Source organism: Pecten maximus, chromosome 17 (genome assembly GCF_902652985.1).
Source record: "Pecten maximus chromosome 17, xPecMax1.1, whole genome shotgun sequence".
Classification (NCBI taxonomy): domain Eukaryota; kingdom Metazoa; phylum Mollusca; class Bivalvia; order Pectinida; family Pectinidae; genus Pecten; species Pecten maximus.
The window spans coordinates 26,624,244-26,635,638 of NC_047031.1; the positions used below are offsets into that span (position 1 = coordinate 26,624,244).

At 34.9% G+C, this 11,395-nt stretch overlaps 1 protein-coding gene across 1 annotated transcript; it reads right to left on the minus strand.

Annotated features, from left to right (window-relative positions):
- Positions 1–3,171: 3,171 nt before the first annotated feature.
- LOC117315770 lies at positions 3,172–9,123 on the minus strand. Its single transcript, XM_033870129.1, has 6 exons — positions 8,715–9,123; positions 6,362–6,449; positions 5,083–5,177; positions 4,552–4,655; positions 3,993–4,209; positions 3,172–3,690 (listed from the first exon to the last, which is right to left on the minus strand). The coding sequence occupies exons 1-4, from the start codon at positions 9,024–9,026 to the stop codon at positions 4,560–4,562; spliced, it is 591 nt and encodes a 196-aa protein (XP_033726020.1). The 5' UTR covers positions 9,027–9,123; the 3' UTR covers positions 3,172–3,690; positions 3,993–4,209; positions 4,552–4,559.
- Positions 9,124–11,395: the final 2,272 nt, after the last annotated feature.

The following is an 11,395-nucleotide window of genomic DNA, read 5'->3' on the forward strand; positions in this document are numbered from 1 at the left end:
CCACGAGATACATCTGTCGTTGAAATCGTTGCTATCATACCTTAAGAAAGGCCAATGTTTTCATGTTTTGAAATGTATAATCAATTATCAACGAATACACATTTGATGGTCGATATATGGTAATTTGAATAATGAATCATGAAACCATCATAGACTCATTTATAACGAAAAACAATTAGAGGCCATCAACACAATTTCGTTTTAAACCCGTTTTTATGTTGATTTTTAAATATTTAAGGAGCCCGAAAACGGCAAATTAAGCTTCATAAATTATCTATAGTCTAAATGTTTTGTACATCAAAACATAGGTAGACCATAACGAATCCGCATGTATCCTTCAGATCACGTGGTATATTGCCAATTTGCTTAACTCCTATCATTGCAATGTGGTTTTATTAAGACTTTGTCTACATGAATAAAGCAAACATGGGGAATGTTTAATAATTCAAGTGAATGTTAAAGTGACGTTCCCATTAGTTTGACATATGCCTCAGTTCATTATACTGACACCGGGATGGGACGGTTATACCTACCTGTACATTCCTTTCATTCAGTTCATCAGATTATTAAATTCTATAAAAACGAATCAGCTGTATGATATATGCATTATTCAATATTTACTGTATCTATATCCATGACTTTTGTTCAGTCATGATTTGCAATTGAATAAATTTGAAATGTTTGGGGAATCCCTGATCGCCGGTTTACACAACATTCCCCTTCATTACTACTTTCTTGTTCAAACATACATGTGTTTAAGAAGGTGATCCTTAGAAACATCCTTTCTCGTCATATATGCCGTCCAAACTGCCAAATTTAACTTTTTGTCAATGGTCAATCACTGCGCTATATAACTATATTCCAGTATGTTGAGAATAGACTTAACCCCACTGCGATATTTTCATTGTTTTTTTTTTTTCACGTGAACACTGGTATTAAACAATGACTGAAGTTGTCTTGTGTTAACTCAAATGTCGTGGTTATTTTCAACAATATTGTGCACCACAACTCCATTTTCTAAGCAGACATAAGTAGACCCGTGTGGACACAGTCATTGATTACAGCGTCGAACATCCAAATAGATTTTGCAATACTGATATTGTTGTGTGGTCGATCTTTATCATATTATATATACTTCGCTTACAAAAAGATCAATGAATATTTATCAGGTAGAAATTGTGTGATTTTACAGGTATCGGAATGAATCTCTCTCCCAGGTATACAATATACATGTGTATGGCCGCTGATGCCGGGCGGTTGATGCATATGTGCAAGGATATGGTTATACCTAAGTTTTTTATTTGAATTATTGAATCTTTGAAGGTCATGTCAGATATGCATAGGAAGTGTTTTTTTGTCATTCAAGATATTGATAATGAACGAAATTTGAAAGATGCTGACATGTAAAGCAATGATGATACACAATATGTAACTTACTGTTGCTCAGATTTTGATGACAAGAGCTAGATTGTCAGAGATAGAAAAGTATCAATACAGCCCATACGAACAGGAACCGAGGAATCGGTGGAATTATGATTGAAACTGAGAAGTGTGCACGGCCTTACTTGTTCCTTGGTCAGGTTACTGTGTAGATTAAGGCCATTACTAAAATACACATTTCTCGAGTAGGTCTAGATTACGCTTGCGATGTGTGATCTGAGTCGAGTTTAATATCCAACATTTAAATACAATGATTTGACTTCCTAAAACATGTTAAATAAACGCTCTTAATAAATAGGTGACATCACAGTTATAAAGGTCACTATATAGAAAGTATGATATTGACGTAGAGATGTGCGTATATGAAATTGCGCATATCTCAAAAACGATACAATATTTTCGCACAATTTCTTCATAGTACACATGTACTTTATGTTGCAACTTAATCAAACAATTAGTAATAATTTCAAAAACCATTCATTGTACATTTTCTTATCTAACGGGTCAAGTTTCCTAAAAAACGACCTAAATATCTACCGCAACGATAGATGCAAGGTATACGATAAGAATTAAAATGTTGTTGCCTTTAAGGTTTCGTTTCTTTTTATATATATATATTTTGTCACGTCGTAGTATCAACAATGGTAACATGGATATACCACAGCCTCCCAAAACACACAAACACTACACTACACGTACATATCGCAAACATAGTAGGTCGTCATTAAATTGTCCTAGCTTTTTATAGGACGTTATACAATACAAAACAAAACAAAAACAAAAAAACAAACACACAACTAGCGACTTGCCTTCTCTGTGTTTACATGTTTGTTTTTGGAATGGTGTGATAGGACAAAACTGATCGCGACTTTATTGTACCACTTTAGTTAAGTACATTATTCCTTTTGATGTAAATTGCCCTTAGTAGTCTGTAGAGAGACCATTCTAACCATACATAGAGAAACTGAAATTCTCTTAAGTCTGACAGAACTTAGACTAACAACATTTCACAATTGCCATTTTCATAGTTTTTTGTGTCATAAATGTTTGATTATCTACATTAATTGCTCTTTACCAGAATACATAATTGTAGAAATCAATCCCGTCACAATGAGTGCACTTTAAAAGTTACGACTGGATATTTTGATGCACTGATCAGTTTTTAAATAATTTGATATCTTTCAATTGTTCGGGGTTTTCAGTGTTGTTTGGCCCTAAATGACAACCAAAAACAATCAATAAATGATCAGTTCATATCTATCTATATGGCCATTCATTTTGTCGAACAATGGACATTCTGCTACGGTCTCAAGACCTGATTCTGATATCTCACTGCTGTAAGCTCACCATTAATAACCACAAGAGGTATTTGCATTGTTCATACATGTACCATAACAGACACTCCCCAGAATATTTCGCTTTTTGTTATGCAAGCGTCGGAATATCGCTCAGCACGACATCGATACCCAAGGTGTCGTCAATCTGACTTGTAAAGCGTAAGGCGAGACTCCACAGTGAACAACACAGGTTTCCAATGGGCCAAACAAACCGATTAGGTCCATTTACAATCAGCCACTGCATTCGACATTGTAACTGTTGTACTGCATTTGTTTTAATGACTTGGCAATAACTGTAACTATATTTAAAGATATATTTAACTGTTAGCAGACACAATTGCGTACATTACGTCAACAATTCATCGTCATCCACAACAACAACAACAACACCTAATAAAGAATACGTTATTTTAATATAACCAAACACAAGCATAAACACAAATGTCAAAGTAAGATAATCTTATATATGTCCTTTTCGAGGTTCGAACACTCAAGGTCGAGGCCAACAGACAACCAGTCAGAAACATCTAGATATGTTTACTATTCCGCCTTTATAAACTACTAAGGTGTCACAGTGGTAAATAGCCAAACATCTAAATTGAGCGAATTGACAAATCCGTTTCACGATGAAATGAATACGAAGATGGAAATAAAATTTAAATACTAATACGGATGATCAGAGATTGCAACTTTATAAAACATTTCATTGGTGGAGTATATGGTTTTTTTCTTCAATAATGAACAAACAACAATAATATTTTGATCATTTTAACCTTAGCAACACCACTGATTAAAATCTTGTAAGAAATAACTTTTTTCAATCTTGGTGTTTGCATTTGGAATGAAAATTCACCTTCCATGCATCCATGCATTCTGTTCAACTCAATAAATTCATGGCCAGTTTTCGGGGGCCCTGAAAGATAACCAAGTGGACAATTAAAAGGAATGAGATTAATGTCATGTTTTCAATAAATTCGGATAAATTATTGTATGTGTAGTTGTCGGCAGAACAAGGCGGAATTTTAACTGTCTTTAGGTAACGGACTCTGATATCTATTTTAATGTTACTACATGCAAAACACCCGGCTCCATTTACTCTTTATGTTCCTTTTTCTGTTTCATATAAACTAAACATATATTTAACAATAAAAATAATACAACCTGTCGTATAAAACGTTCGAAGGACAGAGATTCTTTCAAAAAACATAAATATACCTATGTTGACAAGCAAAGCCATTCTTTTCATTGCAGTCGACAGCTTCAAGGGATTCCAAAGTATATCCCTGGGTTTCCAGGTATTCCTTGGTATAAGCCAAACCTATGCATGGATCACTGACGTTTGTCGTAAAGGGATCTATGCGCATCCACCGTGGCAGATTTTGTGAGTAATCCAGCCCTGTCCAGATCTTCCCGTTCGGAGGGGCACCTCTAGCTATGGAATAGTAAGTGGTAAACTAAGTCAGGTATTTTATGAAGCATATGTTGCTTCTGTGTATAATGTGACACGAGGAGCGAGTGTTCCACCTACTGCTATTGTAACATGACCACCCAAGGTCTAATGACAGTCAATGGGTCAATCACTCAGCTGAGGAAGGCCAAGTGATGTTGTCGAAATATACTGAGGCATATATAAAGTTCTGTTCTTATCTGATAAATATACATATAATTATGTCATCAGAACAAGATATGAACATATTTATTTGGGTCAAACACAACCAAAATTTAAATTATAGTCTGAAGAAGTCTCGTTTACCTGACGTACGAGTATACATACCGAAAGAACTAAGCACGCGGTAATATATTACATATGTACGATCTGCCATTTCCTCTTTTCGTTCCAAAAGTCAGTAGTTCAGCTCCAGTACTTTCACAAAAATCCTAACATCACAAATTAATAAGATAGTAAATCATTGTAAAACAAATTGCCTAAAGTTTGGTAACCAACCCAAGGTGAAATATATGTTTGATTACAGGAGACGTTATTGAGTAATTTATATAATTATCAACATTCGAAAAGTGCAGGAATTCCAAAAGTTCGATTGTTTCATTGATTTTTTCTTAATGAATGTTGAAGTTTTGAAACATTTAAAAGTGTAAAATTCATCAAAAGCACCCATTGTGATCTATAAGGCAGATATCAGTAATAAAATCAAATCGGCGATCAATGAAAAGTTAGCTGGAATGTCCGTGTAGAATATATTTGATTCACTCTCAATTAGTAATATACCGATTTTGGTTTGATTTGGTTTGAATTATTTTAAGATTGGTAAAACTTAAATGAAGTTGGAAATCTTGTATACAATACCTTAGCTTCTTTCCATGTTTTTTGCTCAACTGACACAGTGAAACATACATCCCCTATATGTCCCCATTGTTCCGGGCATTTCATGGTAGTGTAGCCTTAAGATGAAAATGAGACGCGGCTGACTTAAGGGTACCATACGGTGCATATACATATAGAAGTTTACATTAAACTTTTCTAGACTATTATATAAAATTGTATACTGATACTGACAGTGATCCGTGTGGTGAAAGAATCTACTGGATTTGTCTCCAATGTCAACAAACTTGACCGCAAACCGCATGCCTTTAACGGCTCGAACTGAATATTTAACTTCTCAAACAACCTGAAATATCTCGTTTGCTTTAATGACATCCATTGTGTGGCCATTGGAAATTAATAAATCTGCGTATAAAACTGAACCTAAATTCGAAAATATTTCGACCAATTAGGGGTAATGAAAAGCAGCTACAATTATAACATTTTAATTACGACCAATCGCAAACCCCCGTTATGCGTTGTTCAAAAACATATGTATACATTAAACGAAACTTCATTATATTGAATCAAACAGACATGTACAGTATGTATTCGGCAAATCAGAGATAAGTTGGTATGTTTTTGTTAATTAGAGACATGTAAATATGCTTTTATTCATCAGAGACATGTATACAGACTAACGATGCCGTGCATGTTAGATCCAGAAAACGAACTGCTGTGCACTATAAGACAGAATGCGTATCATGTATGCAAAGATGATAATCCTCCTGATAGTTCAGAGATAATGCTCAAATTCTGCGGAAAACAGAACAGTTAAGTATCTCCGATTTCGTCTGGTGAACTTTGTAAAACCAAAAACGTATTGTTAGAAATGCTCCATAAATAAAAGCAGCATTATTTTGAAGGAAAGTCCGCAAACATTGGTCCGAACGATTAAATACACATCAGTTAAAAGCGTTAGGAGTATCACTTTCTATTTCTATTTTTATTATTATCATTTTTTTTTTTTTTTACTTTTTTTTTGTAATATTTTAATGACTCTGTGTTCGGCATTGTTTTTTCTGCAACAACATGAAAATTAAATTGTTTCCAAAAAACATTTTCCCTACTATCAAAAATCTTAATTATGTGTACAATGCAGATTTATTTCAATTACTGAAAATTAAGTCTGTTGATTACAAAACCATCAATTACATATCACTGCAATATATGTTGTTAATCTAGAAATTGACAATATAATTTACTTTTAAGAAAAGATAATTGATGAGAAAATAAATGTGTGCTATTACGAAAGGTTTATTACCGTGCTTGACACAGAAATACGCTTGTCCGGCCTGAACACACATCTCATCGATAGCACAGGTGTGTCCTCTACATGCACCACCAATACCCTACAATACAAATAAAATTGGTATCTTTATAATGATCATATAACACATGGCAGTACACTTTCTCAATACCCTATCAAGACGATCAATGATAGCATTAACCTAAATCTTAATAATGATGATTGATAATAAAAAAAAACGCCCCAAACATATTCTACGCAAATTTCATTAAATTCAACTTGGCAAATTGTAGTGTTCTACAAAAGTACCCTTAATGTCTATATTGATAAAGAAACGGACACAATTGACATCTAACCTGACAAAATTACATGTTTACAAGTTAATAAGCATTACAGCCTATGAGACATTCTATAATTAGTTGATATTCTGATAACTTATTTATATAGGTTGTACCGAACTACTTTCACTGACAGGTAATTCATCGTAATCGTAGGACGCTTTTCTTGTTATTCCAACTTGTAAACGTTAATACCACTGCATTCCAAAGGCTCGAGCCATTTATCGTTATCTCTGTGACATGCGTCGAATAATGACGGGAAAATAAATAGCAGATGATCCCGGGAGACATATACACGAGACGTTTTGTGGTCGACATAAGTATCTCATTTGGAAGATTTTATTTCATTATGCAATAAGTCATCCGTGTAATTTAAAGTATTTTTCCTTCTTTCAATTGATTTAAAGTGGGGTTTATTGTTTCGTTATTTCGTTTTAAGACAATATATTTACCGTTGTCTTAGCCATCTTCAGCTTTTTAATTCCAAAATGGTTACTTTAATAATATATATACTGCATAATTCATAAAGATATTGTTTGCATAATTTATATTACGCGAGGTTTATACCACAGCTTCCTTTCTCGAAATGTCGTCGAATGTCACTGTTGTTTGTTAACAGCGTAGACATCCTGTGTTACTGACCTTATTTCGACCGTACATTAGGCCTAGATAAAAGCCTGTGGAGTGTATCACTCAAAACAAACAGAGTATCACTGACAAAAGGATGATGTACATGCTTTCTGAGGAGTTGACCTAGACGTCCTCTTTGACTTTGTCGAGTCCGCATTGTCAAAAAGGTTATCAACATTCTCTTTCATAGATTCGGAAACTTTGTCCGGACGGTTTGACATCTTCGTTTATTATCTTATAGGTCTCATAGTATGTCCTGGTCGGCGAAACTCTTGTTAAACGTGCTTTTTTTCTCCATTTTTTTCCTAGGGATCAAACCTGTAAAAGCTTATCATTTAACTTGTTTATAACAAAAAGAGATAATCCAGAAAAAAAATATTAAACCAAACTACAGACCGAAATGATGGTTATACTAATATCATATTACGCTACCTAATGATCCCGCACAAAACATTACCAAATACTTGCATGGTCCTGATTTTTAATAGGAATTTAATGCCCATTTAAAAGAAGCGACTAAATTAATGGAAACTATTTGACCCGCATTTGAAGTGTTTGTTTTTTATTTTAGGGGTTTAACGTCCTCGAAACAGCCAGGGTCATATGGTAACGTATGTCCAGGAGATACTTATTCACGATCACAAAGGACAGGAAAGACAGAAAAGGAGAGGGAAGAAAGGACAGATTTACGTTAAAGGTATTATGATGAGGGCAAATTGTTTATCTGGTCTCTCCAATGTGCCTTAAATAGAAGACTTGGAAAAATACCCTTGATTCAACAAGCAGTGGAATACAACAAGTCTTTGTCAATATCTCCTGAACGGAAGGCAACGCAAAAAAAATTCGACCTTAAGTCGACCCCACAATTAGTGGCTTCTTAAAAATCGCAATAATATATAGCAGACATATATAACTCCCCGCTCCTTTACGGGTTGCATTTGAAGTATATTGTAAGGTGGGTGTTGTTTAATGAAGTCCGTCTTGAACGTCAATTTTTAGACTGCAGTCTAGTTTGTTTGTCGGTATTGTTGATATTTTGTCATTGTGATTAAAGACTTTTAATATGGAAAAACCATTTTCAAAAGACCTAAAATATGGTATGTCTTTTCAAAGGGAAACACTCTCATCATTCCAAATAGGGGCAAATGCTCCACTAAATTTTAAAAGTAAGGCATTGTCCAGGACGCCCACCAATACATCCAAACCGGTCACATTATACTGAAAACGGGAAAACTTCTTCAAGAAAGACGCCATTTAAGCAAGAAAAGTAACGGCCAAATCTGTGGAATTTGATTAAGGTCAAGTGAGGTTGTCACGGACGATATTATGGAAGAAGTTGTGAAGTAGAATAAAAAAGAAAGCCTTAGAATTACGCTCTACCTGTTGGATGCACTATTTACCTGAGGAATAGAAGTCTTCTTCATTGACTTGTACCTATATCCTGTTGTCCATAGGCTCTGTCTGTCATGTTCGTCAGAGTTCAACTCGCAACTACTCGTGCTTTCAATGAATTGTAAATGTCGGCATAATTTGAAGGCAACACACAGCTCCAAACACTGATAAAATGTTGGCACAGAAATTATGAGATACTCCTGCATCACCAGCGGCGATAGTTCAGGAAGTGGCAGCTCCAGGACACTTTCGGCGCAAAGCATCATGGCGGTGAACGTCAGTATAGGGTAAATATCCATATGAAACATCATCCTCCTCATTTCTAATGATAAAGAGAAAAAATACTGTTGCGAATCTTTATGTATTCCTTCTACAAATGACAGTTGAAAAGACAGTTTCTCATCAGATGCGATTCCCGTTGCACATACCAACGCCAAATGCATTACTCAAACTGCGGTTCTGCCATTTTTATAAACCTATTAAAAACAGATCGTTTTTTCCCCGGTGAAATAGAACAAAGACGAACTCGCGATTTTAATGCATTGTAATGTTCCGGTCTGTTATGCTGCCAGATGATTTTATACAAATAAATAACCATGTTTATATTGTAGCAACCATACAGACCATCCATGATGAAGGTTAAAATAATTCAAAAGGTCCCAGGAGTCTGTGATATGACCTTTTAGTATTGCCCTCCCAGGATGGACGACAGGGTTCATATTGAATTCCATAGAAGTGTTAATCACACTTGGTTTTTTTTTTACTTGTACAACAATATTTCTTGATTATTTGGAACATTATGTCGAGTAATGATAATAAGAATTCAAAACAGGTAAAGTTCGGGTCTCAAAATGGCGTAAGAAGCAAATAAGATATCAATATCTGAAAGATGACGGTTGGAAGCGAAATCTGAATTTCTTGATGTTTGTCTTCAATATTTAATTATTTGATAAAAAGGCCCCCTGGTATCCAACTAGATGTCATTTCCTAAATAACATAGAATACTGGCTTCGTGGTCCGTCCCCCCCCCCCCCCCCCCCCCCCCCCCCCCCCCCCAATGTTCTCTGTCTTTTATTCACTTGCAACAACAGTACTTTATATGGTTAATAGTGTCGAAGCCGTCATCCTCGATCCAAACATTGTAATTAACAGGATCCTTATTAACCGAGTGGATATGACATCGTTTTATGTCCCGTGAGTGTCGATAGATCCAGATCAACAAGCCATCAATTCTACTGGGAATTGTTATGTTTCTAGCTGATATCCTGATTTCAATGTCACCCTTAAAGAAAACTTGACAACCCACATGTACACCCTTATCTCTCATTGTGAGATTGTATTCAGACGCGAGTGTATCAACAGGCCAGAAGCGCTTGGATATACTATGGGAAGTCATGGTTATAGAGGCCATTTCTTTGTAAAAACAATGAGATTTGGATATATCTATATGCTGCAGGATTTGTTCAGTCACTATCTGTCATGTAATAAATATCATATTTAACGCCCTAATTATAACTAACGGCGATGTTTATTTAAGAACGTGGCCCATAACATATCGGTTTGGTTTGTTTTGTTTAACGTCCTATTAAAAGCCCGGGTCACTTAAGGATGTGCCTGGTTTTGTAGGTGGGGGAAACTTACGGTCAGGGGATCAAACTATCACGTCACAAAGCAAAGTATCAGTTTTAGCCTTTAAGATTGTGTTACATATTCAGTGTGGACTATTTACATATTTGAGCTCATAATTTACAACAGATCATACTCCCTAACAAAACGCATCATTTGTCAGTTACTGGCCCTTTTCATAATATCTCTTGCAGGACTAATGGAATTTAAAAAAAAATCCAGTTAGTGCAGGACTTATGTTTATTTACAATAATTAAACGCAGAAACCATTGTGATTTATCCTTAAATATATTCATTTAGTCATCTGCAAAATTCGATGTAGGTATTCTGAAGTATATAACTAGTTGCAAAATAATTGAGTTATACCATCTCAATAATGATCATTTGAGTAATTTTATAAACATTTGGAACATTTTCAAGTCTAAAAAATAAAAGTTTCACCAACTTTCGATGTGTGTACACCAAACTGTTTTAACAAATTCTGATTGTAATGGGAAACCATTTGAGGTCCCTCAAACGACCCATTATACAGAATACGCAAATGTGGTTGCTAAGACAACGAAACCAACGCGGTTTAACTAGCCCCTTAAATCACCTCTATACGAGTTTTCATAGAAATTAAATAGTGTCTAAATTTCGACCAATCAGAAGACTTTTGGAAACCAAACCCATACGGTTGATTTCGCAGTCCCAAAAACACTACATACAAATTCTATTGAAATCGGACAATATTTCCAATCGAAAGCCTCACTGTTTTTCTACAGAAACCAAACCCATACGGTTGAATTAAGTCCCCAAATATAAATTAATTTCGATAAATCATTAGCATCCATGTGGTTGCTATGGCAATCCAATTTTCTAAGTTTTAAGCCAAACAAAGGCGGAAAAAATGAGAAACGGTGCAAACACATAAAGCCCCCACACTACAGTAAGCAACTGAAGCATGTTTCACGAGATGAAAAATTAACATCTCTTTCGTTTGAATTTTCATATCAAAATCTATTCTTAAATATGACCTTAGATTTATGGTATTTAGTAGCATTGAACTTGACCCTTTGTTAAT

Excerpts from the sequence above, each read along its gene's own strand:
- LOC117315770 (XM_033870129.1), bottom strand. The coding sequence starts at position 9,026 with ATGAGGAGGATGATGTTTCATATGGATATTTACCCTATACTGACGTTC. Across the intron at positions 6,450-8,714 it reads AGAAGACTTCTATTCCTCAG|GGTATTGGTGGTGCATGTAG; the intron begins GTAAATAGTGCA and ends TTTGTATTGTAG. Across the intron at positions 5,178-6,361 it reads GTATTTCTGTGTCAAGCACG|GCTACACTACCATGAAATGC; the intron begins GTAATAAACCTT and ends TTTCATCTTAAG.